Below are 27573 nucleotides of genomic sequence, written 5' to 3'. Positions count from 1 at the left end.
GAATGCGTATTGCCGACTCGCACGCGCCTGGATCCAGGCCGGAAACCTGGAAAATGCGCATCAGACAGTCAATAAGGGGCTTTCGATCGATAAGAACTGCATGGGAGTAAATGTAGCAGTGTGCCTGTGATCTAGTTACTGCTCCTCAAAGCGGAGCTCTTGAAGAGAAACAAACAATACAAAAAGGCGATCTACTGCTATGAGAAGGTGCGAGCGCGGTGCAGTCTCGAGATCTCGGTGTATATCGATATGGCTCAGTGTTATCACGAAATCGGGAATATTCCTGAAAGCAAACGAATTCTCTTTCTGGCGAGCAAGATCGATTCATCGCACGAACAAGTGATGACCTTATTAAAACAATACGAATATGAATGGCTTCTTTGATGATACAAACAACACAGAAATAGCATTGATCACGGAGCTCGGGAGTTGCAAAGCGATCGATCACACTCTGCACTCTGCTTTTCTACAATCGCACACCACTCACAAACGCAAACAATGGCAGGATCGATCTCCGCGAATGGAGTCGATTCGTGCTTTCTACACTCCTCCGCAGTCAGCAGCACAACGTTATCCAGCGTAGGTGGCTTCGACGTATCCCAGCGAGTTAGTTCCTATGTGAGACTAGTCGATCTGCAGCCTACAAGCCTCGATCCTGCGATGGATTTCCCCGATAGAATGCTGCGCTGATGAAAGATGCTTTGCACCAGGAACATTACATCGAAGCGATCGATGGGAAGCGCCGTGTTCCCGTACAGCTTCTTCTCCTTGGTCTGCAGAGTGTTGCACAGCTTTAGCAACACGTCTTGCGATAAAGGCACGACCGAACTCGCCCTATTTCTCAGGAAAGGCATCCAGAGAGGTACAGGAAGGACTTATGAGACAGTGAGTGCAGAATATACGAGCAGATTGCGTTCCCAAAAGCGGCTGGAACACATCCTACAGCCGTCACCCACGATTCGAACACCTCACCATACACCGGAATCGTGCGATAGCGCATCGTCGAAGAGCTCGGTGCAGCGATCGCTTCCGCCACTTTGGGTTCTTCCGAGTTGGATTGCCGCGCAGCTTCGATCATCATGTCGTTCTCCTGCGTCTTCTCCTGCTTGCTTTCCTCATAAGACATGATGGAAACCACTGGCTTCTCGTAGGAAGACACGCACGGAATGAAAACACCGGACGATGTGTTCACGATCGTGGCTTTCATGGAATCCGTCTCGGTGGTTTGGTTGGAAAACTCGCTCGAATCGAAGTCGATGCCGCGCTTTTTTAGTGTGTGGCGAATCTTCGCGGCTAGGGGATCGTCTACTGTGGTGAGTGACGGAGGAACTTTTACACTTCACGTCGGTGATGTTGGTGAAGAGAAGCGAAGTGGGATTGCTGCGACATCCACTTCCCATGCTTGAGATCACCTTGATATTGTTCCGAATGCAGTACTCGAGGAGATCTGCTTTCGAGGAGTAGTCATCAATGCAGTCCACAACAAAATCACAGGAAGAATCGATCAACGAAGGCAGATTGTCCTTCGACACCAGAACTCGCTGTACAGTGATATTTACCATTGGGTTGAACTCCAAGATGTGGTCTCTCATGACTTCCACTTTGGGTTTGCCGATATCTTTTCTCACAGCCACGGAATGACGATTGAGCGAAGAGACAGTCACGACATCGAAATCAAAAAACGAGAAGTTGCCGACACCGGAGCGAGCAAGCATGTGAGCTGCGTGGCTTCCAACTCCTCCTAAACCCACAATAGCAATATGCGCATTTTCGATTTGTCTTTGTCCCTCTTCCCCAAAGAAAGCGATATTGCGAGCAAATTGCTGGCGATGCATTCTGTCTTCACTATCTGAATCATAAACTCGATTTTAAAAATCTACTTCCTGTCACATCTGAAAAAGACGTTTCTGCTTGTTCTAAAGGTACTGAAGTTTCATCTTTACTCGCTATGACTTTAGGACCCATGAGCGCTTCTTCTACTCTTTGTTAGTTTGGACGAAGGGAGCATCACTTTCAACCCCAAAGCTCTCAATTTTTGGAGTTGGTGAGAAAGTCGGAGCATTTTCTGGATCTCCCGATTTCCAGCATATTTTGGCAAAGCTTCTTTTCGTGTCATTTGAAGCAAATCTTGTTATATATCAAAGATGATTGATATTACATTACTTATATTACTGATCCTCTTTCCTGTCTTCACAATTTTGATTGGATGGAGGCTCATGTACTATTATCTCTCTGACGACTTTGCAAAAGGATTCTATGCTGGCAAAATAGTCTTCGTACTACAGGCAACGGTTCGATTGAGCGTATAGATATTATCTTTGACCATAGCCGTTTCTGCAATCTGCTTCTTCCCGTTGGATGTGGCTAACGCAGGAGGAGCAATTGGCTGTAACGCAAATGGAACAGGATGCGATCGTATTCCTTTTACGTTCATCTGGTACACATTGTTTGTTATCATCGTTGTTCTTCTCTGCGTTGTTCTCCCATTTGTCGTATTCTTCTACGAAACGATGGATATCGAACAACCTCCAACGGGAGAGCGTTGCCGATCGGCTTGCTCTTGGACGCTGGGAGTGATCGTGGTGGTCGCTGCGTTGACAACTATTTTCTGCCTGCTCATTAAGGAGACAGATATTGATATCGAGTCTTTCACCGTGTCTGCAAACAATACCTTCCTCATCGATATGAATCCTGATGATACGCTGATTCGTAGTTCCAGTGATTTTATCTAAGCATAGTTTCCAACTGGGAGGACAAGATCGCAGTCGAGGACTTTTTGTCTCCTGAGGAAATCGATGCTGCGAATAGTGTCACCAGCGTATCGGAGACTCTTTCCATCCCTGTCTCTATCTTCATCCGCATGATCGCCTTCTTCTGCATCATCGGGTGGCTTTTCTTCGTGATCTTCGCTGGCATCGGCATCATCGGGCTTCCCTACAAGCTGATCTAGTAAGTCGCTCTTGTCTCGAATGAGGGAAAGTGGGTTTATAAACCGCCCGACCTACATGCCGAAGGAGCGATTCAACGAGGAGAAGAAGGGCATCGCGGTGCGCATCCAGGAGCTGATTGCGCAGGGCGAGTCGATTACGCAGATGATGGAAGTGTGGGCAGTGCAGGGACTCGATCGTAGGGCACGAAGAACAGCTCGCTGGGATGGAAGGAAAAGCGCCGGCTGAAGAAGGAGGCGAAGAAGGCGTTGGACCAGTACCGAGCAGAATGCAAGGAGCTGGACAATGACTATCTGAAACTCCGCGCGGAGCATCTCAACTACAAAGAAAACAACCCTCTCTTGCCCGTGGCGAAGCTGATTCTCGGCATTCTCTCCATCATCATCTCCATCCTGTGGCTGCTCCAGCTGATCTTCTACGTCTTCCCCAAGCAATTCACTGGCGTCTCGCTCTTCCCCTTCCTCAACTCGATGTTCATCGGTCTGAACGACTACTTCCCGATCCTGGCCTCCGTTCTGGTGCGAGTGCGTGCCCGCCGTTACGCGTAGCTGCTCGTCTTCGCGCTGTATTTCATGTTCTGCACGATCAACGGCGGATTCAGCTTCGGTCTGCGCATGTTCCTCATGAACGTGCACGAAATGGAGCCGCACGACACGCTGATCACGTCGCTCGTGTTCAACGGAGGGTTTTTCCTTCTCCTCTCGCTCGATCGTGTAGTCTGATCCTCATGACGGTCCTGCCGCTTCTGCAGTTCTGCTCGAAAGCGTTCGGCGATTATGCTGCGCAGTCCGAAGTGATTGATATCCTTGCGTGCAGAGTTGTGCAGCGTGGAGATCCTTGACGAGCACGAATCTTCGGCGTGCAGATCGAGTACTTGGAGTACATTTCCTGGCTGTTTAACAACAATGTCTTCTTGTGGATCATGCTCGTTTTTATCGTGTTTGCATGCTTCTACTATGTGGGTGAGGGAGGTGGAGTTGAGACGTAGTCGTGCAGAAAGAGCGATAAGGAGAGAAAGTTAAATAAAACGATGAAGGAGTTGTCTCGGAAGGACAAACATCAAATAGAGCTTAAACGGATGAAGGCTGAGAAGGACAAGGAGGATATGGTTTAATTAATTATAGTACACTTTGTTTTGATAATATATGAAGTGTTTGTTTTTTCATAATTTTTCATGACGTTCCACTCTTTTGGGTAAGGTTGTTTCTGCACCGTTAGACTTTAGCGATATTAAGATCGGGTTTCCTTCGGAGGAATATGCCTCTATCGTAAAACAGGTTCTGGAAGTGGATCCGGAGCTCTCTCCAGAAAAAGTCGACAGAACATACGAAGTTAGCGGAAAAACTTTAGTTGTGTCTGAGTTTGTTGTTTCTCCTGAATTGCAGGCATTTTAGAGCCGTAGATGCAAAGTCACTGCGATTGAGTGTTTCTACGTTTTTCGATATGATTCAGGTAGCGATAAAGACCCTGTCAGAATTTGGAGCTTATTCCAATGTTTATTCTAACAAATTCACCACAAAACGTAACGGTTAAACCATGCTATCGTTGCCACCCTTCTTATCGACAAAGGATCCGATAATATCGAAGAGACCAGCAATACCAATGAGGATGGCACCAATGATGGTGGGCTTCCAGAAACTCCAGCACGTCAGAAGCATGACAACACCAATAATCAAGGGATTGTGAGCAGCAGAAAGCTTCTCGTTGATATTCTTAATGCTACTGAAGCACTTGAAGCATGGGAACCAGATCAATGCAACAACGGCAAGAAGCAGTACGAGGGCGATAATCCAATGGAAGAAGTTACTGTACTTTCCAAAGGAAAACAGTGCGCCTAAACAAAACAGGGAAGCAAGGTAACCAAGCCACTTTCCCCAGACGCTTAATCTGAAGGTTTTAAGCTACAATTGCAAAAATTACCGAAAATGTTACCTCCTTCAACATATTATCACAGAAGCCACTAACAGAACTACTCACAACAGAATCCATAGTAAACTCTTTCTCAATACAAAAATATATGTAAACTTGATAGTATAGAAGACAGCATAATCCATCCCGTAATGCTAGTATTTTATCAAGTATAAACACAAAAAGATATTAGTATTTCATCCTTATTACACAAACAAAGGGAAAAACAATTAGAGGATAAAAATATATATGCCCAATATTCTGGATACCTACTCTTTGCTCGCCTGACGGCTACGCTCCATATAGCTCTTCACAAAGGCTTTCACATGTTCTTCATATGCAGCTTCGGACTTTCTATAGAGTTAGTCCTCAATAGAAAATAGCACTGATGCACAACAACAGGTTCTGCCTGCGCGGGATCTGCCCAATTAGGAGCTTCTAATAAGTGTTGGATCCCAAGCAGGATTTCTTTTACAGATATCGAAGGCCTCCAGCCGAACTCGGACTTTTTAGGATTTAAAAGGCTCAAACAAACTGTGCCTGAGGGATAGACATTAGGGTGAAACAGAACAGGCTTAAAAACGCCTACACATAATGTTGACAGACTCTCAATCACATCTAGGAGGGACAGAAGGGTAATCATCAGGAAAGATAATTTCCAAGTTATACTTTCCTCCTTCCCATATAGTCTATACATTATCAGAGTAGCAAAAATCCACTCCCTGTTTTCCAGGAATAACACACTTCCATCTTTTCAAATCAATAGTTCCATCTGGCAATGTGACAGGATGTGCCTATAATAGCAGAGAACAAGAATGCAATGTACAGAGAAGCCTGCAGGATGATCTTTTCTCCATTGTTTCCTTTCACCCATGAGTCTCCTTTCTGCTAAATCTATCGTGTCAGATCATCATAGATCATTACTAGTTCCGCTCATTTAATTGTGCTTAGAATGAATTTACAGAGTGATTGATTTCTGTTTTTAACAAACGTGATAATTAATACAGGCTAAGTAAGATTCTTGGAGATATTAACATTTGCATTCCTTGCAGCAGCAGCAGCATTCCTTCTTATCACCACACTTACATTCTTTGCAACATTTCTTCTCAGCAGTGCATTGACAGTTGTCGCCACACTTGCATTCTTTGCAGCAGCAGCATTCCTTCTTATCACCACACTTACATTCTTTGCAACATTTCTTCTCAGCAGTGCATTGACAGTTGTCTCCGCATTTGCATTCCTCACAGCAGCAGCATTCCTTCATATCACCACACTTACATTCTTTGCAACATTTCTTCTCAGCAGTGCATTGACAATTGTCGCCACACTTGCATTCTTTGCAGCAGCAGCATTCCTTCATATCACCACACTTACATTCTTTGCAACATTTCTTCTCAGCAGTGCATTGACAGTTATCGCCACACTTGCATTCTTTGCAGCAGCAGCATTCCTTCTTGTCACCACACTTACATTCCTCACAGCATTTCTTCTCAGCAGTGCATTGACAGTTGTCTCCACACTTGCATTCTTTGCAACATTTCTTCTCAGCAGTGCATTGACAGTTGTCGCCACACTTGCATTCTTTGCAACATTTCTTCTCAGCAGTGCATTGACAGTTGTCGCCACACTTGCATTCCTCACAGCAGCAGCATTCCTTCTTGTCACCACACTTGCATTCCTCACAGCATTTCTTCTCAGCAGTGCATTGACAGTTGTCGCCACACTTGCATTCCTCACAGCAGCAGCAGCATTCTTTCATATCACCACACTTACATTCCTTGCAACATTTCTTCTCAGCAGTGCATTGACAATTGTCGCCACACTTGCATTCCTCACAGCATTTCTTCTCAGCAGTGCATTGACAGTTGTCGCCACACTTGCATTCCTCACAGCAGCAGCATTCCTTCTTGTCACCACACTTACATTCCTCACAGCATTTCTTCTCAGCAGTGCATTGACAATTGTCTCCACACTTGCATTCCTCACAGCAGCAGCAGCATTCCTTCATATCACCACACTTGCATTCTTTGCAACATTTCTTCTCAGCAGTGCATTGACAGTTATCGCCACACTTGCATTCTTTGCAGCAGCAACATTCCTTCTTGTCACCACACTTGCATTCTTTGCAACATTTCTTCTCAGCAGTGCATTGACAGTTGTCACCACACTTGCATTCCTCACAGCAGCAGCATTCCTTCTTGTCACAGCAGCAACCAGATTTATTGCAGCAGCAGGTTGTATGGGCTCTTTGACAAGTATTAGCTTCTTCTGCAACAAGGCCTTGTTCCTTAAGATGGCATCCACAACAGGTGTTAGTATTCATTTCCAAACAGCTTTATAACTCGAATTAAAAATATTATGAAAATTTTGTAGAACGAAGTATGAGATCATTTGACCCTCAAAATACCCTCCAGATTTGTCATTCCATCTTCGTTTTGTGTATTTTCAGAAATAAAACACTTTTGTGGATTAAAACTATCTTATCACCTACATTTTTACATTTCTACATCTACAAACACGTAAACACAAACTCACATTATATACATTTTACCTGATTCTGAAACTCGGAGGATTCATTCCATATCATGTCGTTGATAAATAGCCATGCTTTTAGCTTCCTTTCAATTATTGACATTTTCAAATTTGTTGTGATTTTTAAGGTATCTGTTTCTACATACGAACCCTAGCCGAAATGACTCTATTTATTGAAAATGCAAAAAACAACGGCAGAATCCGAAATGAAAGATTAATCATATTGAAACAATTGATTATTATCGTGGATGTTATTAATTATTATGGATGTCTATATGAATGAACAGGTATGAATGAAGAAAATACTAAGATTTGATAATTAGGAACTCTAGGTAAGATCTTTATTAATCTTTGGATCGTTCTCACCTTTTTTTAATAGCTAAATAAAGTAACATGGCTGATCAATCTCTTCATTTCAAACTTGTTCTTCTTGGAGATACTGCTGTCGGAAAATCATGCCTTGTTGTCCGCTTTGTGCGTGATGAGTTTTTCCCTTTCCAGGAGCCTACTATCGGCGGTTTGGAGTTAATTTGAGTTATTATGGATATAGCTGCTTTCCTTACGCAGACAGTGAACGTAGATAATGTTACCATTAAGTTCGAGATCTGGGATACTGCTGGTCAGGGTATGGCTGTGTTTTTTCTCGAGTGACCCTTCAGAACGATACCGCAGTCTTGCTCCTATGTACTACCGTGGCGCTGCTGCTGCTATCGTAGTGTACGATATTACGAGCCGAGTAGAGTGTTGGAAACTGAAGTGAAGGTTAGGAGTCCTTCAATGGCGCTAAGACCTGGGTGAAGGAACTGCAGAGACGCGGTGATCCCAATGTTGTGATTGCTCTTGCTGGAAACAAGTGTGATTTGGAGGAAAACCGTCAGATTCCTCGCGAAGAGGCCGAGGAGTATGCAGTGGAGAACGGTCTGCTGTTCATGGAGACGTCTGCGAAGATGGCTCTGAATGTCCGCGAGATCTTTGAGTCCATCGGCCATAAGCTTCCGAAGGGAGCTCCGGTGCAGGAGAAGACGGACGCCTTCGTGATTGCACCTCCTCAGCAGAGCGAGAAGAAGAAGTGCGACTGTTAACTTGTTTGAATGTTTCGTTAATTATGTTTCTCTATGGCTCCGCTGCTACTCTCGTTGCTTGTAGATAGAAAGAATCTCTTGTTTGTTACAAACACTGCACAGTTCTCGAAAAGGTTTGCATTGTGTGATGTTCGTTCATACTATTGTTGTGGTTATTGATGTGCTTGCTGCTGCTGCTGCTGCTGCTGCTGCTGCTGCTGTCGTTGTCTTCGATTCTTCCTCTTCCGAGCAAACTTCTCCATGATTTTCTGTTCCTCCAGGTACGCTTTCGACTTCTTCCGCATGTCCTCGAGCTGCAGTTGATTCAGATACTTCTCGACGGTCGTTCCCGGGTTGGGATAGCTTTCCTCCCCGGAGCACAGCGGCAATCGCCACTGCCCCGCGTACTTCTGGTTCCTTTCATACCCCAAAATCTGCAAAATCTTCATGTTCACCTCCTGCTTCTTGTCCGCCGCCAGCGACGTCTTCGCCGGCTTGTGCCGCAGGTGATACAGCCACGACTGCGACAGCAGCGTGAACCTGAACCCGCGCAGCCGCAGGTGATTGACCCACTCCAGGCGGTTGCTCCCGTAGTTCTCCAGCGCCTCCTCGAACGCGGGCACCGCCTCCGACTTCCGCACCAGCAGGAACCTACGCGTCAGGCGTCCCGCGCGGCGCTACGGCTGCTGAGACAGATTCTCCCAGCAGGAATACGGCGTGGAGTGGTTGCTCGACGGCAGCGAGAGCCACCAGCTCTTCACGTACTGCTACGAGTGAGGAGGCGGGCGTGCGGGTACGTTGGGGCCGTTGGATCCGAGATTGCTGCAGCCGTTTGTGATGGTACACATCCGCAGATCGTACTTCTTGAGCGAGGAGAAGAGACGCAGTCTATCCTTCAGGCGGCGGAGAGGACCTTACTGCTTATCACACGAAAACCAGTTCGAGCAAAAGACGTTGTAGTGGATCATTTCGAAGAGCGGAAGCACGATGGCCATCTTCTCGTCGAGTAAAAGATTGGACGGCAGAGACAGCAAAGTCGTGTACAGAGAAGCTACCATTCAATCGGAGGAGGGTCGGAAACGAGCTGGGATGATATCACGATCCAACATCATAACGTGCGTCGTGTCACTGTTCTGATAAGCCATATTGCGAAGTTTGTTGATAGGAAAAGATGGTGTCGACTGAACAAACCTCACCAGTTTTACACGCGAAGGAAGATTTGCATTCTTCTCCACTGCATCGAAACTACCCGTTTCGGATAACGGAACCGAGATGGCAGCACAAATAGGCCTAAAATCAAACGCCCCTCAAACGACACACCCTGTCCATAAAGCGACCTGGTAATATATATATGAAAAATGCGACCCACTATAGATTATAAAAATGATGCTGAATAACTCTGTAACAGTTGCAAGTGTAATTGTTGCGGTGGAACTTTCTTTTCGTTCGATATACTACCATGCCAGCGACATAGTCACGACCTACCTCTTGACGAAGGTTCTTTTGCTGAATACGCGGTTTCACACTTTGAGCACTCATTACAACTACAATTTCGCTACAACGTTACGAACACACTCCAAAAACCCATTACTAGTAACAAACCACCATGATCACAAGAGAAAAGACAGCAGATATTTTCACAAGGCTGGCTCGCAAAGATGCCATTTTCTACACACGAGTTTTGTCCTAGAGGCGATAAAATGCTGCTAGCCACAACGAGACTAGCGACGAAAAAATGTCTGTTGCATTTGTATTGTTATGGGATCCTAATTGTCTTTATATTCTCTATTTTATATTGTTCTCTCTATGTAGGTAATCACCCTCTTTTCCCAGGTTTTGAGAGAAGACCATTCTGCTTCATCTCCCCCCTAAGAACTATTCAATGAATTTACACGGCAACGCTAACTCGTTAACTCGTTCCGTTCACTCGTTCGTTCACTCGTTCACTCGTCTTCAAACAAACAACAAACTTAAACTTCTTTTCCTTCCTTCAAACACGGACACACTTGCTTTGCTTTATTTAGTGCTCGCCGATGTCTTCTTCCTTCATCATCGTATCGTCCTGGAAGATCTGCGTACTCTCCGCGATCATCTGGGCCAACTGCGACGACTGGTTGGTTCCGCGCAGCGCGTTCTGGAACGGGGCTTGCTCCTCTTCGTTGGGCTGGTAGTTCAGCACGTTCTGATAGTTGATGTTGTTGTTGTCATCCACATCAACGAAGTCTTCCTCCTCACCATCCAACATTCTCTGCATGTCCAGGTACTCCTGCTGCTCGCGGCGCATCTGCTCTCTTTTATTCATGCGCTCTCTCTGGCGTCTCTGCAGATTCTCCCTGCGCTGCTCATCGAAGTCGCTCCAGAGGTTGTTCAGACTCGACAAGTCCTCAGGATGCACGTACACCCACAGCGCGTACGCCAGGCCAATGAACAGAATCACGAAGATCACCATCGCCATGATCAGCAGAGCGGTCAGAACGCCCGTGTCGATCTCAGCGACGCTCGTCTCCTGCTGCGTGAACGTAGTGAGGATACCGAACGACTTGCCGACCACATAGGCCTTGCCCGAATCGAATCGGCAGCTATCGCTCTCTGCGGCGGCGTCATACAGCTGCCAGCCGATCGAGAGCATGTTCGCCTTCTGAGCGCAGAACTTATCGCCGGCCATACGCTTCGTGTACCCAAGCTCCATGTCCTCGTTGAGCTTACCCGTCACGGTGCCGTTGATCAGCACTTCGTAGCAGTTGCCCTCCGTGATATCCGTATCGATCATCACGCACTCGTACCGGTTGATCTTCACCGACACCTTGCCGCCAGTCGTCTCTTCCAGACGGCGCGAAGTCGGCTTCGGCACCAGCGTAATCTCCGATCCATCGCTGAACGTGAAGTCCGTCTCTCCTCCTTCCACGCTGCCCTCGGCCGACTCGGCCAGCGAGCGCCATCCTTCCATGATCGCCTCCACCTTCGCGCTGTTGCCGTCGTGTTCCTTCACCATGAGCACCAGCAAGGCCTGAGGAAGCTCCGAATCGCCAGCCGCATACGCGTTCATCACCTCGTGCGCGTAGGCGCCCACGAACACCGTCACATTGGCGTTGTCGGTCAGCTCGCCCACCACGCGGCGAGCGAACGAATCGAAGTCCATGTTCAGCATGCGAAGCACGTAGAGCACCTTCGCGGACTGCGCCAGGTCCTTCTCCACCAGGCTCGAAGCTCCGTCCATGATGGCGGCGGAGTCCGTGTAGGATATGGACATCGCATCCATGAAGAAGGTGACCAGGTTCTGGTAATTCTTGTTCACCACGCGGAAGGCATGCTCAATCTCGTTCAGCAGCAGCTGGTTTCCTTCCAGAGGCAGCATGTTCAGCATGTACTGGTCGTAGGCGAAGTAGCCCTGCGACTGATAGAAGTTGTAGCACAGCTTGTTGTCCATGAAGCCCTGCGTCAGGTTGAACACGCTCGTCTTCGTCTCCTCCTCCAGCGTGAACGGCACGTCCGGTCTCGAGCTCGACGCGCAGTCGTCGCTCAGCTCCACGAACTTGAACTTGTCCATCTCCGAGGCCTCGTTCGAGAACAGCACCTTGTTGTTGTAGTTGCGCAGCAGCAGCAGCGGATCCTCCGTCGGCAGAATCTTCGCGAACGACACATCGAGATCGAAGCTGAAGAACGGCGAGTTCTCGTCTCTGCTCACGCACACCATGTTCTCCTTCTCGAACGTGATGTCCTCCACGGGCGACATCTCCATCGAGTTGTCGCTCGACACAATCGCGCTCACGGACGCCGTCGCCATCGTGCAGCTCTCCGAGGCCGCCACAATGCGGACCACGAAGCCAGCAGGCAGGTCCTTGTCGTTCTTCAGTCCCAGAGTCACCGTCTGCGTCTGGCCCTGCACCAACGTGCTCGGGCTCACGCTCGTCAACTGGTACACCGTCAGCACCACATCGCCCACCTGGTAGAAGGTGCTCGTCTCTCCGAACTCAGCGTACTGATAGCACACCTTGTAGTCGCTGTAGGCCGTATCCAGCTCGATGCTCAGACTGCCGCTGTTCAGCACCACGGATCCCACGGATCCCACGGATCCCACGCCGCTGCACTCCATGCTCGTCGGCACCAGAGCCACTCGGTCGTCCACCTTCAGGTTCTGACCCAGAATCGTGAAAGGCACCGTCTTGTGCGTCTCCGACATGAACGGCGACGGGCTCTCGATCGTCGTGAACACCTTGAACACCTTGCGGATACGCGAGGCCACGTACACGTCGCCAGGAAGGCGCAGGCACAGACTCAGGCTGTTGTACGTGCGCGTGAATGTCGACGTGATCTCCAGCGTAGCCTCCGTCTTCACCTTCTCCACCGTCACGTCCACGTAGTTGATGCACGTGCTCTCCGTCCACACAGGCTCCACCGTTCCAGACACGTACTTCAGGAAAGGCTCCGTCAGCGAGAACGTGTCCAGGATCGGATCCTCCGTCAACACGAACATCTCCGCGTCGTTGCGGCTCTCCGAGATCGCCGTCGTCTCCACCGTCACCTTCAGATTGCCGTAGCGTCGGTACTCGTTGCTGTTCGCTCCATGCACGATGCACAAATAGTAGTCTCCGGCCTCGGGGAACAAGATGCTGCTCAGAGTCGCCTTCTGGCCCACGTCCACGATCTCGATGTTCGTGATCTGCAGCGGATCCGTTGAGGTACCCGTGCAAGAATCATCCTCGCTCTTCACGAACTTCACGCTGTCGCTCAGCGAGAACAAGCTTCCCGTCAGCACCATCGGACCGCTCTCCATGTCCGAAGCATAGCCGGTCGTAGGCAGAGGAATAGCCGTCAACCAGCCGCTGTGGCTCAAGGCCGTCACATCGAACACGGTGACCTCGATGTTCACGCGTACCGTGCCGAACGACTGGAACCAGTAGCACATGTAGTGCACCATCGAGTTGGTGATCATCAGCATCACATTCTCCTCCACGTTCGTCACCTCCACCGCCTCCACTGGAGGCTCGCCGCACTCCGACTCCACGAACCAGATCATGTCGCCCACCTCGCGGCCCAGACCGATGATCTCCGTCTCCTGGTACACGTTCGCCACGAACTGCGTAGGCTGGATCGAGGAGATCAGGTACACATTCAGCGTCTTGCTGGAATACTCCGCATACTCCTGCTCGCCGCTGAACTTGTAGCACACCTTGTACGCGTCGTGCGTCAGCGCCGGAGTGATCTCCAGCGTCGCCTTGCGATCGCCGCCCACGGGCATCGTCAACACGGACACCCAGTCGCAGCTCTCCTCCACAGGCACGAAGCGCAGCATGTCCTCGCCACCAACGTGGTAGCCCGCCAGAGACACTTCGTAGGTGCCCTCCGTGAGCTTCAGCGTGTTCACCATATCGTTCACCGTCACCGTGGTCAGCTCCTTCACCTCCAGAGGCGTGTCCACGTGGTAGTAGTCGCTGCCCAAGAGCACGCAGAAATACAACACGGACTCGACTCCACTGTTGGCCAACACCGTCACCACAGATCCGTCCACGCTGGACACCATCACGTCCTCCACATTCGAGACCGAGCAGTCGTTGCCTTCGATCACCTTCACCTCCACGTCGATGAAGTACTTCACGGCACCCGTGAACGTAAAGTTCTTCGATGTCGGATCGTCTTCCTTCACCAGAGACACCACGCTGGAAGCGCCCTCGATGCCCACGTAGTACTCCTCGACCAGCAGGGTCACGTAGTCGTAGTTCAGGAACTCGTCTCCGAACCGCACGCAGAACTTGTAATTGCCAGCCTCCGTTACAGTGAACTGATCCACCAGGTACTGCTCCATCTCCATGTTGTTGGTGCTGTTCGATCCAGGAGTCTCCGTAACGCCCGCAGAAGTGTCGTTCGTGTTCATCTTGTGAATCGTCAGAGGAATGCCGAACGTGTTGCACGCGTAGTTGTACTTCACCAGACGGATGACCGCCTCGCTCAGACCCTTTCCGTAGAGGACCAGACCCTCCGTGTTCACCGAGTTCTCGCTCGGCAGAGGCAGATTCACTAACCACGACTGCTCCGAAATGCTATCCAAGCCATACATGTCGACCGCCAGACCTGTGTAGTAGTACTTGTCTCCGTACTTCGGGTACTTGAAGCACATGTACACCAACGGGTGGTAGTTTCGCACGATCGTCTCGATGTAGTACTTGCCGAACGCGTCCTTGCGCAGTCTGCGCTCGCTCAGCGAGTCGGAGCACGTGTTCTCGCTCGACAGCTTCACATAACCGTTCTCGATCTGCTCTCCGGTCAGGTACAGCACGGAGTCCGTAGCAATCACGATGTACTGCGGCTCCACCGTCTCCACGTACATCAGAGTGATCGTCTGGTTGAGCAGCATGTACTCCTTCTGGTTGAACTTGTAGCAGATGTACAGCGTCGGCACCTTCTTCGAGAACACCGCGCTCACCGTCGTCTTCAGATTCTTCTTCACCACGGGGTACTCCACAGCCTCCTCCGAGCAATCCATCGTCTCCACGAACTTCACCTTGTCGGTGGCAGACACCGTCTTGCCGTTGAAGACGATCTCGTGCGTATCTCTCTCCTCGATCGTGGTCACAGGGAACATCACGTTATCCACAGAGTCGATCACGTAGTCGTTCACCACCGTCTCGTACACGTTGTCGATCGTGTAGAACGTCGAGTCGCCCTCCAGACGGATACACACATAGTACGTATCCGCCACCGGGAACACGTAGCTCGTTCTCACCTGCTCCGAAGACAGGAACACGTCGACCACAGGCTCGCAGTAACCGGTGCCTTCCTTCATCAGGTAGCCGAACGTATCCTCCTCCACGAACTCCTTACCATACACGTCCACGGTGCTGTTCTCCAGCTTCACCACGTACTCGGGATCCACTCTCGACACCTGCACCACACGCACACGGTACGGGAACTCCACCATCCGCTCGCCGCTGAACTGGTAGCACATGCGGTAGATGCCCGCGTCGTTGAACTTGAACGTCACCTCGCCATCGATCACTGCCAGCGCGCTCTCCGAGTCTCGGCAACTCTCCTTCTGGAAATCGATCTTGTCATCGTTCGACAAGCCGAAGCCGCTCAGTCGGTAGAGCTTATCCATCACCACCATCGCAGAAGTGCCGAATCCTTCAGCGCCAGAGAAGCTGCGAATGTCCTTGACGTTGATCACGTACGGCTCCGCCACCTTCTTGCCCTTCGTCAACATGTAGAAGATGGAGTTCGGGAACTGGTAGCACACATACACCTTGTCCTGCTCCGTAGAGCTCAGCTTCACTCGAATCACGATCGAGCCCTGCTCCTCCTCCTCCACGTTCGAAACGACCAGACCCTCCTCGTCACACGAGTTGTACACCACCTTGAACATGTCGTTCACCGACAGTCCGTCTCCGCTCAGCACGATCGACTTGCTCTCAGTGTCGCCCACCACCACGCTGCTCACCAAGCTGTTCTGGATATACGCGTAGCTCACCAGCACGTTGATCTTCGGGCGCTCCACGTACTGACTGCCACCGAAGCGGAAGCAGGCCTTCATGGGACCCGACTCGGAGAAGACCAGAAGAGCCGTTCCCGTCGCCAGGTTCACAGGATAGAAGTGCTCGGGATCCTGCGTACAGTCGATGTCATCATAGGCAGAAATGTAGTAGATGAACGCGTTCTCCTCCAGCAACGAACCCATCACCACCAGATTCGACAGCACGTAGCGCTCCGACGACTCGGAAGTGAATTCCATCGTGAAGTGGTCCACCGCGATCGGAGTCATGAACTCGATCGACATCACATCGTCCACGTCTGTCACTATCGTCTCCACCTCCATCACACGGTTGTTGAACTCGTAGCTGATCTTCACCATCGGACGAGGCAGCGTCACGCCAGCGGCGTAAGGAACCACCTTCACAGACACCGAGTGCATGTGGTTGATCGTCGACTGCACCACGGAGAACGTCAGCGGGAACGTCGTGCTCATCGCCTTGCCCGTGCGGATCATCTCCGTCAGCGTGGCATCCTCCACGTCGTCCACTCTTCCCGTCCATGTGCTCTGATTCAGAGGACGCACGTTCACCGCGGACAGATTGAAGCCCGGTCCAGAGAAGTGCAGGATCACCGGAATGTCGCGCACGATCGTCTCGTCCGTCTCCACCATCGTTGCATCGATCACCTCCAGGATGTAGTTGTACTCGATCGGAATCTTGTAACCGGAGAAGATGTAGCACACCTTGTACCGACTCGTCGTCGCCTCCTGCACCAGCACCGTCGACTTGAAGCCGTCATCCTCCATCACCACAGGGAAGTACAGAGCTCTCTCCGAAGGGCACGAGCTGTCCTCCGCCACCAGCGCCAACAGGTCCTGCGAAGTCAGACCCACTCCCTCCAGATCCAGCGTGTTCTCCGTTCCAGCCACCAGCAGCGGCTGCGACACCGAAGACAGGGTCACCACATCCACCGTCACATTTCGCTGCAGAATGAAGTGATCCGAGTCGTGGAAACGAATGCACATGCGGAAGTCGAAGCCCGCCTGCGGGAAGGTCACGTTGAACGTTCCGTCCTCGTTCACCACCACGATCTCGTCCAGAATCGCCATGCCCGAGCAGTCTCCATCCGACGAAGCTTCCGACTGCGTGAACAGCACCGCGTCGCCGGGCTGCAACGTGTAGCCGAGCTGGTTCGTCATGTTGAACGTGTGCTCCACGTCCTTCACCGCGACGTGGTCGCCAGGCGTCACGCCGCGCACCATCAGAGGCAGGTGATCCGCAGAATGCCACACCTTCTGGCCGTCGATCGACATCTCCACGCACAGCTTCTTCTCGCCTCCCACCAGAGGGAACATCACCACAGTGAAATCATCCCGGATCGTCAGCGAAGAGTAGGAAGAATCCTGCTCGCAGTCGCTATCCAGAGACACCATCTTCACAGCGTCACCCGGCTGCAAGCCATAGCCCTCCAGAGTAAACACCACCAGCTCGTAAGCATTCATCGAGCGAGGCTGCACGTCCGTCAGACCATACGCAGTCAGATTCTTGCCGGTGTATCCGAACGGCTGCGTGCACTCGAAGCTGAAGCAAATCTTCATCTTGCCTCCGTCCTTGAAGTTCACAGGCAGCTTATTGCCGTCCACGATCGGAATGACCGTCTGGTTCGTACCAACCATCTCGTGACCCATGTCACTGCACTCCATGCCTTCCGACACGAACTTCATGCATCCGTACATCAGACCCGTGCCGCTCAGAGTCAGCGTGGTCGGCTTGTACACGAACACGTTCGAGGGCTCCACAGACTCCAAGCGCAGAGCCACAGACTTCAGAGTCAAACCAGTCACCTTGTGCCATGTGTTATCGCCGATGATGTAGTACATGTAGCAGACGTCGTAAACCTCGTTCACTCTATCCACGAACACCACCGCGCGACTGTCGTTCACCTGCGCCTCATAACCCTCGCTGTCGCATGGTTCACCCTCCTTCACCAACTTCAGCTGGTCGTACGTCTGCAGCGACATACCGCTCAGACGCAGAGTCGTGTTATGGTCATAACCCACCTCGCGAGGCGAAATATCCTGCAGCAAGGCCATCTTGATCGTCTGCGGCAGAGTCGTGTAGTTGTCCGCGTTCTCGAACTTGTAGCAGATACTGAACTCCGGATCCAAGTAGTCCATCGTCACATCCGCATACACAGTGTCCTTCTCGCTTCCCTGCACCAGCTCAAGCTCCACAGCGTGCGATGCAGTCTCTGGAGGACAAGACGTCGACATGAACGCAGTATCCCGAGACGAGATCGAGTGGCCGCTGATCGTGAGACGAGTAGGCACGTGCGTGATCATCTTCGTCGGAGACACAGACAGCTGCACATCCTCATACACCGTCACCGTCAACTCCGGGCGCGTCAGCAACACAAACTCGTCCACCAAGCCAAGAGCGCTGAAATAGTAGCACGGGTAGTACTCGCCAGCTTCCATGAAGGTATACGCCTCCGTACCCACAACGATCGCCTCCGCCTCCAGCGCAATGGAGCACTTCGCATCCTCGCTCTTCGGCACGTAGTACACCTTGTCCTCCGTACGGTTCAGGTTGCCAATCGACATGAACTTGAGCGTCTTCGGAATGTTCAACAGCGCAGAGTTCGACTCCATGCCCGTCAAATCCTTCACTGGCATCTTGCTCGAGAAGCTATCCTTGTTGTAGTTCATATCTTCTGTGCCGAAGAATGTGTACTGCACCGAGTAGTATCCACCTTCCTCGAACTTGAACGTCATCGAGCGATCCAACGTAGAGAGTTCCATAGGCTGAGCAGCACCACTTGAAGACGACACACTTCGCAGCAACGCCTTCTCATGGACTCCCGAACCGAAAGCAGGCTCCGACTTGGAGTACTCAAAGTTCACCAACGTCACGTACACACTCTTCTGCTCATCTTCAGGCACGAACCGCAGCTTCAGGTAACGACCCACGTAGGACACAGGAATATCAATCGTTCCGACCGAGCTCACCTCCAAGTTCGTGTGATTCACCAGCATGAATGTGTAGCCGTCCACCGCGCTCAGGTAGCCAACAATCAAGGACTTCACGTTCTCCAGCAAGCCGAAGCGCACCGCGCGCACATTCGCAGACTCGCCCAGATCCAACAGGATCCAGCGACCCGCCGACTCCTCGCACGCGCCCGTCGCAGGAATCTCGTACATGCCAGAGATCAGGCTCTCCATATTCTGGGCCGCATTCACATGGCTCACACGGCCGCACTCGTTGCTGAACCAGTCCATGGACACTCCACTTCGGAAACGACGAGTCTCTGCCTCCGCAGCCGACTCCGTGGTGGTGAACACCAGCGGAATCGAGTCGAAGGTCACCAACACCTCGGAGCTCTCGGAGTAGAAGCTGTGCATAGACATCATGCGCACCGCAGTCACCAGCAAATCAGGACGATCCACCACCATCGTGTACTGCGACTCACCGTAGCGCATGCACAGCTTGGCATCGATCATGTCGCCGTTGAACTTCAATTGCACCTTGCCCTCGGAATCAATGGTGCCCTCCGAGCTTTCTTCGAACGTCTCACTGTTGCACGACATCGCGGATGCAGTCACATACTTCACAGAAACGCCCTCCAGACCATTTCCGACAAACTCCATGTTCACAAACTTGCTAGCGACCACCTTCGCAGGCGAACGGTAATCCACAGTGACCACACGCAGCTCCACGTCGTCGTACAGCACGAACTCCGTCGTTCCCGCAAAGTTGTAGCACAGGGACAGCACATCCTCATAGCTGTCCACGATCACCGTGTGGTTTCCATCCACTCCAACGCTTCCAGGGAACGAAATCACGCTGCTGCACGATGAGCCCTTGATCACCCACTTGAACTGGTCCTCCGCATCCAGCGAAATGTCGGTCGCGCGCAGAGAGTACGTCAAGGGCGTATTCACGAGCGCAACGGCCACAGTGCCGGGCAGAATGCTCTTCAGGTACACGCTCTTATCGTTCATCGTATTCCACTCATTCTCGTCGAAACTGTAGCACACTCTCAGAGGCACATCGTAGCCCTCCGAGATTCGCAGCGGCCACATTCCATTCTCCACCTTCGCCGTGTACTCTCCCACATCATTACAACTATCCTCAGGAATCGACAACTTGATGAACAAGTCTCTATCCAGGTTGTAATTCGTGTTCACCGCCACAGAGCAGTCAAGGCCAGAGCGAGGCACCGCAAACACCGTCTGAGCCAGACTGAACGTCGACTGATAGATCGTCATCGTGTGGTTCAGCTTCACCTGGGCTTGCGATCCGAACTTGTAGTACGTATCGAAGCTAACGCCATCGCAGATCGCCTTGGGAGGCGGGATGGTCACGGTCACCGTGTTGCGGTCCTCCAGATCCACGTCAAACTCAAGATCTCTATCCCAGCAGGCCACCTCACCGCCATTCGTCTTGCTCAGGATGAACTTGTCGTTCGCAGTAAGTCCGTAGCCCGTAATCGTCACGACCGTATTACCTCCAGTCCAGATCGTCGTCGTCGCAATGGGATCGATCTCCAGCACCGTTCCTGAAGCGAACTTCTTCTTCATGCCGCATTCGTTGTCCAGACACAAGTACAGATCGAAGTCACCGCCGTATCCAGCAACAATCACCGTCTTCGAGTTCATCACCGAATACGTTCTGTAGTCTCCCTCCGTGTACACCAGAGACACGATCATGTCATTGCTGATCATGGAACCGTTGATCGTCACCTCGACCTGCTCGCGAGACAGGATGAACAAAGGATCCGGGATCATCGTCACATCCACCGCGGTGACGGTCAACTGACGCACAATCACTCCGTTGAACCAGTAGCACATCGTAGACACGCCGACAGGAAGAACCATCGCAGTGCCCAGCGCAACCTTCTCCGCAGTCGTGCAGTCCGCTCCCACAGAGATCAGATCGTTGTCCGCAGAGGCTCCCACCACGTCGAACGAGAACACCACCTCCTCTCCAGCGAACACGCGCGCCGGCTCCACCGCGTTCAGCGCTACCGTGACCACCGCCAGGCGCTTTCCGGTGTAGATGAAGTCGGCCTTCGCCGCAAACTTGTAGCACACGAACAGCTCCGTAGCCATGGTGGACACATCGGTGAATGTCGCGACTCCCGCAGACACGTCCGCGACCGAAACCGGCATGCTGCAATCACTGCTCTCACTCAACATCGCACGATCGGCAGTCGTCGACGAGGCAGAAATCAGATGACCCGTGAAGGACATCGTATTCGTCTCGTGGTTGTAGATGAAGCTCGAAGACACTCCGCTCACCTCAGCAACCGCGATCTTCGAAGACGCGTAGTGGTACCACACCTCGTTCTTGAATCCATAGCACACTTCATAGTCGCCACCCTCCGTGATCAGCGCATTCACCTCCAGATTCTCACCCACAGCAAACTCGAAGCGGGCATCCGAGCAATCCACATTGCTGCTGCTGCTGCTGCTGCTGCTGCTGCTCACCGCAATGAAACGCACACGATCCAGAGCCGACAAACCACTGCCGCTCACGGTCGCCGTGAACTCTTCATTCGCAACCACGAATGTGGAGGTTGTCAGCTCGACGAACTCGGCCACCTCCACGTTACTGTCGTACAGGACATAGCCGTAAGATCCGAAGCTGTAGCACACCTTGCTCATTCCAGCCTTCACAATCACCACGTTCTTCGCCATGCGAGACTCCACCAGCACCTCATCGCTCACCGCGAACTGGCTGTCCAGGCAATCCTCGTCACTCATGGCCTCACTGCTCACGAACAGAATCTTATCCTCGTCGTTAATGCCAACGCCGTTCAGCTGCAGATCCATCGGACGACCAACCACCGCCACGCCGCTCATCACCTCAATGGAGCTGATGCTTCCGATCGAAATCTCGTAATCCGAGAACATCTTCCAAGCCTTGTCCGCGTACTTGTAGCACATCACGCCCTTCTCCACGCTCTCCAGGCCTTCGACCACGAACGAGCTCTCTCCGTTCAGATAGTACGGGCGCGTCACATACTGCGTCTCGTCCATGCACACGGCGTCACCACTCTCCAGACGACGGCCTTCGCTCTCCACAGGCGGCAACACATACACCACCGACTGCTGCACAATCGGACGAACCGTCATCTCCACATAGCGCAGCAGCAAATCGCTCTCCGAGGACGACTCCACCTGGATCATGATCACCTGGCTCGTGAAAGGAGTGTTCAGAAGCAGCGAGTACTCTTCCGCAGCCGCAGTCTCCTCGCTCGCTCCGCTCAGCACCACAGTACCGACAGAAGTCGGCACCTCCAGAGAATCATACTTCATCACCGTCATCGTCTGAGGATACGATCCATTCGACGGCGCCACCAGCGAAATCGAAAGAATATCGTACACAGCAGGCAGAATAATCGTGATGTTCACCTGCTTCTCGCCGAACTTCATCAAGTTATTCTCGTCCATCGTGAAGATATCCTCCAGCAATCCTTCAGGCTCCGCAGTCGCCGTCACGTTGGTGTTGCTGCGCAACTCCATGTTGTCGTTCAGCAAGAACGCAGGCACGTTCACCAAGGCAGGATCCAGGTTGTGCACAGGAAGCGTCACGCTCTTCGAAGCACCCACCGGCAGAGTCACGCGCTCCATGCTGTCAATATACACCACGGAGATGCTCACCGGGAAGCTGCGAGGCATCAATCCCTCGAAGGCCACGCACAGCATCGCACTGTCCACAGGCTTGGTTATCGTGATCTCGCCGGCTCCATCCACCACGCTGGCAATTGTAGACACACGACGATCGTTGCTGCAGGCTGCGTCCGCGGCCAGACGGCGCGCGCTCTCGCCACTCACGAAGAACATGTTCGTGGCCAGCGACACGCCCGTTCCACTCAGACGCACCTCCTCCGGAAGCGAGAGCAGCATGTCCTTCACGCTCACTCCGCTCAAACTGATCACAGTCATCGTCACGTTCGGCTGCAACTCGAAGTCCACTCCGTTGGTGCACACGCACAACTGCAGCAACTCAAAGCCTTCCGAGAACTCCATGCGCACCTCCTTCTGCTCGTTGACACGCACAGGAGGATTCAGCACCAGATCGTTGCAATCGCCACTCTCCGTCCACGAAATCTTGTTATCGATTTCCAGACTGGAGAACAGCACGCGCTTCTCAACGTTCACGAATGCGATCAACTCAATCGGCTCCATCGTCACCGTGTCCGTCTCCTCATCCTCGTACAGAGTCAGCAGCACCGGCTGCTTGGTCAGCACGGAAGGCGACGAGGTCACAGAGCTGTAGCACACGTCCACCTTGTCGATCGCACCCATCAGCGTCACGGTCGTCTTCATGTTCTGCAGCACCACCGAAGTGCCCACGCGAGCCTCCTCGCGGTCGCAAGCCTCGCCCGCGGCCACAAAGACCAACAAGTCGCCGTCCTGGATACCCACTCCCTCCAGCGAGAACTCCACAGACTTGTACGCAGGCACGCTCGTAGGCTGGATCGAGGTCAAGCCGTAGACACTGATCGTGGAGGCCATCATCATGAACGGTCCACTGCTCAGCGACACGCAGAGGTGCACCTTCTCGGCCGCGGCCTGGAAGGTGTTCGTGGCCGTCATCTCCACGATCTCCACGCTGTCCTCAAGGTTCTCGGAATCGCAGCTGTCCATCGTAGTGAACACCACACGATCCGGGCTCGTACCAACGCCGAGACCCTCTCCAGCGAACGTGAACGTCGTGGCAACACCGATGAACGCCACAGAAGGAGTCACGCTGCTCACAGTAGCCATGGCCACCGTCAGCACAGTGGGCGTCTCCATCACCGTCTCGCCCTTCTTCACAGACACGGTCAGGCGCTCCTTCATCGTGCTAGGCACCGTCACGCGGATCGTCTTGTTCTCAAACACGGGCACCGACAAGCACACCGCGCTTTCGTCGCACAGCACCAGCTCGCTGTCCTCCAGCGACTGTCCGCTCTCCACAGACAGCTGCATCTGCACGTTGTAGAACAGCTGGCTCGGAGTCAGCTTCACGGAATGGACAGTCAGGTCGAACTCATTCGGGCTCAGAATCTCTCCATTGAAGAGATAGCACGCCTTGTACTGCGCCTCCTCATCGGCAAGGCTCAGCTGCATGTAGTACAGCGAAGACTCCGCATCCATCTGCATGTCGTACGTCGCCACCGCGCTCGCGTTGCACGAAGAGCCCGCAGGCACCAACTTCACCTGGTCGTTCACGGTCACCGCAGGACCCGAGAAGAACACCTTCGAGTTGGCGTACACTTCAGAAGAAGAGGTCATGGACACGGTGGTCTCCACCACAGAAAGCTCTATCGGCAGCTTCACGCCATCGTAGCACATGAACACGGCGCCTCCAATGCTGGTAGGGAACGTCGCCTCCACCACCGTCGCGTCGGTGTGCTCAGCAGCAATCGCGCTCATCGACTCGCAGTTGGTCGCAGTGAACAGCACCTTATCTTCCACGTCCAGGTTCGCACCCGTCAGCGTGATCTGGTACTTGTTTCCAGCCACGAACACCTTCGGCGAAATGTCCGACACGCTCTTCACAAACGCGCGCACATTGTTGAACAGAATCCAGTCCACTCCAAACTTCGCGCACAGCACGTAGTTGCTCTGGACAGACAGGTCCATGATCATCTCGTTCGCGTACTCGTAGAGCGGAGCCACGGGGGTTCCCGCCTTCGACTCGCACTGACCCGCATTCACGATCGAAGGATCCACGAATCGCACCGAAGTACTACCCGCACGAGCCACGAAGTTCAGCTTCAGGTCGCTAATGGTCGTCGTGCTTGCGCCAAAGTTGCTGTTCACAATGAACATCACGTACTGGGCCACCGTGTAGGTCGCGTTGAACGTCATCATCTCCGACGGCTCCTCAACCAGCTCGTAGCTGTACCACAGCTCCCACGGGCCTTCCACAGAGTTCACACTCACATACACCGAAGCGCCCTTCACAGAGCGAGCACCCTGCGTCATCGAGCTGAACTCGTCTACCGACAGCACGCTGATGCTGCTCAGCACCACGGGACTCGTCAGCGACAGCACAATACGGATATCCGACGAACCCAGGAAGCTGGCGTACGTCGTTGCGCGATCGTCCAGAATGTTGTCAATGCTTCCGCGCGTCGGGCGGGAAGAGATGTTGTAGTCCACCTCGATCTCCTGCTTCGCAAGCGGCGTCTCGACCTGAGCCTCCGTAGCGAGACCCAGGAATGGCAGCTCCACCGTCTGCTTCGTGTCCTTCATCACGGAGACGTTCACCTCGCTCGAAGTGCTGCGGACCGACAGCGTGTACACCGGCACCTCGTAGTACTCGTCCAGCGACGCGTATCTGTAGCACATCTTGTACTCGTCCACCTCCGAGAACACCACCTCCACCTTGTTCATCTTTCCTTCAACGAACGAGTACTCCAAGCCCTCAGCCGTGCACTCCTCGTCCAGCTTCACGAACTTCACCGTGTCGTTGCTGCTCCAGTTCCGAGCCTCCACGGTCATCTCCATCGGCATGTTCTCGAAGGCAATGGCAGGCGAAATCTTGTAGTCTCCGCGGAGATCCAGCATGTTGTTCGCGAACAAATAGTACTCGGTATCGCCGCTGATCTTGTAGCACATGAACAGATAGTTGTCCACCACGCTCGAAGGAATCATGAACGAGCTCACGAATCCAGTCGCGTCCTCTTGTACCGACGACATCAGCAAGGCGTGCTTGCAGGCATCTCCGTTCTGCGTGTTCGTCCAGCGGATCAAGTCGCCCTCACGAATGCCGTTGCCGCTCAGATGGAACTCGACCGGCTCCGCCATGTTCAGCACCACCAGGGTCTGGTCGTTCAGCGTCAGGAAGGTGAGACGCAGCTCCTCCACCTCGTACCAAGCCTCATTGCCGAACTTCGCGCAGAACGTGTACACGGACGCGCTCGGGAACTTGAACAAGGCCTCGTCGCCATTCTTGTACAGCGAAATCTCGGTGTCCGCAACGGTCTGGCCTGTAGAGCAGTCTCCAGACACGTACTTCACCTTCACGGGCACAAAGTCGAACACTCCGGTGAAGTGCATCGGAATGTCGGTCTTGTCGTCGATATACATGTACACAGAACGGAAGGACGTCGAAGACACGAACGACTGCACAATCTCCACCTCGAAGGCAGCTCGGAAGGTCTTGCCGTTCGAGAAGGTCACCAACACTGCATAGCTGCCCGCAGTCGTGAACTTCACAGGATTCAGAAGGGCGCCCGACACGCTCACCTCCTTCACCGTCGTAGACACCTCCACCTCTTCTCCCTCCGACATCTGGAACACCACCAAATCGCCCACAGTCAGGAACACCGGGTGGAGCACGAACGTGTCTTCCTCCGTCGTCACATCCGTCAGCCACTCCGTGGAGGAAATGTAGTCCACACCCAGGGACTTGATCAGCACCTTCGGGTCGCGAATGATATCCGTACGCTCGGAGAGCTTGTAGCACACCGAAATCGTATGATAGCTCAGCGGCAGCGTAATGTTCACGCCCTCCTCGCTGTAGGCGGTGCGCACGATCACGTTCGAATTGCAGTCCGTGCCGCGGACGAATAGAAGGTCGTCCTCTTCGTCCAAGCCAATCACCACGACATGCTCCGGCACGCCATTCACAAACTCCGTAGGACCCAGGTACGTAATATCCGTCACGTTGAAGCTCATCACCACCGCAGAGCCGACCGTGTCGTAGTAGTAGCACAGATAGAACGAGCCCGCCTCGCTGAACGTAATCTCCGAATCCTTAAAGTAGGCAGAGGAAGCAGCCTCCGAACAGTCGCCATTCTCCGTCGGCAGGATGCGGTCGGTCTCACGCAGATCGTATCCCTCGATCTCGAAGGCGCGCGTCTCTCCCGTCATCAGCAGAGTGGGATACACGCTCCACACGCCCGACACCTTCACGACCTCTCCTGTCTCGTAGAACGCGCTGCTGTTCGCGTACTTGTACGACACCTTGTAGTCTCCCACGGCCGTGAACTCCAAGCGCACCACCGCCTTACCGTCAACCACGTCCACATAGAAGTCGTGCTGGCTCGGATTGGCACCCAGAGCCTGGAAACGCAGAATGTCACCCTTTCCGCCGTTCACCATATTCAGCTCCACTTCCGAAACCACACCCACGGCAAAGCGAGTCTGCGGCAAACCGTTGTACTGTCTCACCACGAAGCGCAGCAGCTCCACAGTGTACTGCTCACTGCCTCCGTACATGTAGCACACCAACTGCTCGCCGGCGATAGCAGACACTTCCAGGGTCATATCCAACGGCTTGCCCTCGTCACTCCACACCACATCCAGCAGCTCGTTCGGGTCCGGATTCGCACCCGCGCAACCCTGCGCAGCCGTAGACAGGAACACCTTGTCGTTCGTGTTAATACGGACGTAAGGAGACAGCGAAAGCGTGACCGTCGTCGTTGTGCCGTTCGATGTGTTCACCACCGGGTTCTCAGGAGTGATCGAAGCCGGGAACCTCTGAGGATACACCGTCATCTGCTTGTTGGTCAGGTACTGCTTGCCCAGAAGACTGAACTTGTACGACGCGTTGTAGACCGTGATCGTCTCGCTGCTCGCAGTGCCCAGCGTGACCGAGCTACTGAACATCACGCGCTCCGCTCCTTCCGGATCGTAGGTGTACTCGCTCAGAGAAACG

At 52.7% G+C, this 27573-nt stretch overlaps 7 protein-coding genes; 3 read left to right on the top strand and 4 right to left on the bottom strand.

Annotated features, from left to right (window-relative positions):
• Positions 1-145: 145 nt before the first annotated feature.
• Positions 146-2022, bottom strand: GSBLH_T00001047001 (uncharacterized protein; the record flags this gene model as incomplete). XM_013039370.1 has 7 exons in its annotated part: positions 1981-2022; positions 1881-1946; positions 1337-1849; positions 867-1305; positions 645-834; positions 498-614; positions 146-466 (listed from the first exon to the last, which is right to left on the bottom strand). Exons 1-7 carry the CDS (start codon positions 2006-2008, stop codon positions 146-148), a joined length of 1674 nt encoding a protein of 557 aa, XP_012894824.1. The 5' UTR covers positions 2009-2022.
• A 336-nt stretch (positions 2023-2358) lies between these two features.
• GSBLH_T00001046001 (uncharacterized protein) lies at positions 2359-2577 on the top strand (the record flags this gene model as incomplete). The annotated part of the gene is made up of 1 exon (XM_013039369.1): positions 2359-2577. One exon carries the CDS (start codon positions 2359-2361, stop codon positions 2575-2577), a length of 219 nt encoding a protein of 72 aa, XP_012894823.1.
• Positions 2578-3005: 428 nt separating this feature from the next.
• On the top strand, positions 3006-3789 carry GSBLH_T00006185001 (uncharacterized protein; the record flags this gene model as incomplete). The annotated part of the gene is made up of 4 exons (XM_013039368.1): positions 3006-3101; positions 3131-3466; positions 3497-3633; positions 3666-3789. 4 exons carry the CDS (start codon positions 3006-3008, stop codon positions 3787-3789), a joined length of 693 nt encoding a protein of 230 aa, XP_012894822.1.
• Positions 3790-4463: 674 nt separating this feature from the next.
• GSBLH_T00001044001 (uncharacterized protein) lies at positions 4464-4948 on the bottom strand. XM_013039367.1 has 2 exons: positions 4881-4948; positions 4464-4849 (listed from the first exon to the last, which is right to left on the bottom strand). The coding sequence occupies exons 1-2, from the start codon at positions 4890-4892 to the stop codon at positions 4478-4480; spliced, it is 384 nt and encodes a 127-aa protein (XP_012894821.1). The 5' UTR covers positions 4893-4948; the 3' UTR covers positions 4464-4477.
• Positions 4949-5178: 230 nt separating this feature from the next.
• GSBLH_T00001043001 (uncharacterized protein) lies at positions 5179-5730 on the bottom strand (the record flags this gene model as incomplete). The annotated part of the gene is made up of 4 exons (XM_013039366.1): positions 5179-5441; positions 5473-5545; positions 5576-5650; positions 5683-5730. The coding sequence occupies 4 exons, from the start codon at positions 5728-5730 to the stop codon at positions 5179-5181; spliced, it is 459 nt and encodes a 152-aa protein (XP_012894820.1).
• Positions 5731-7764: 2034 nt separating this feature from the next.
• On the top strand, positions 7765-8545 carry GSBLH_T00001041001 (uncharacterized protein). XM_013039365.1 has 4 exons: positions 7765-7905; positions 7939-8013; positions 8048-8124; positions 8156-8545. Exons 1-4 carry the CDS (start codon positions 7782-7784, stop codon positions 8468-8470), a joined length of 591 nt encoding a protein of 196 aa, XP_012894819.1. The 5' UTR covers positions 7765-7781; the 3' UTR covers positions 8471-8545.
• Positions 8546-10417: 1872 nt separating this feature from the next.
• GSBLH_T00001040001 (uncharacterized protein) overlaps positions 10418-27573 on the bottom strand; it is a gene marked incomplete at its 5' end in the record, with an annotated part of 37750 nt that continues 20594 nt past the window's right edge. The window contains one exon of the mRNA XM_013039364.1: positions 10418-27573. This exon is cut by the window's right edge and continues 20594 nt beyond it. Coding sequence (XP_012894818.1) covers positions 10470-27573 — 17104 coding nt within the window. The 3' untranslated portion in view covers positions 10418-10469.

The sequence above is a fragment of the Blastocystis hominis genome (assembly GCF_000151665.1).
Source record: "Blastocystis hominis, Singapore isolate B (sub-type 7) whole genome shotgun sequence assembly, scaffold_1".
Classification (NCBI taxonomy): Eukaryota; class Bigyra; order Opalinata; family Blastocystidae; genus Blastocystis; species Blastocystis hominis.
The sequence above is the reverse complement of the archived record's forward strand: the minus strand, read 5'-3'. Positions and strand labels throughout refer to the sequence as shown.

Excerpts from the sequence above, each read along its gene's own strand:
- GSBLH_T00001041001 (XM_013039365.1), top strand. The coding sequence starts at position 7,782 with ATGGCTGATCAATCTCTTCATTTCAAACTTGTTCTTCTTGGAGATACT. Across the intron at positions 7,906-7,938 it reads CCAGGAGCCTACTATCGGCG|CTGCTTTCCTTACGCAGACA; the intron begins GTTTGGAGTTAA and ends TTATGGATATAG. Across the intron at positions 8,014-8,047 it reads CTGGGATACTGCTGGTCAGG|AACGATACCGCAGTCTTGCT; the intron begins GTATGGCTGTGT and ends GTGACCCTTCAG.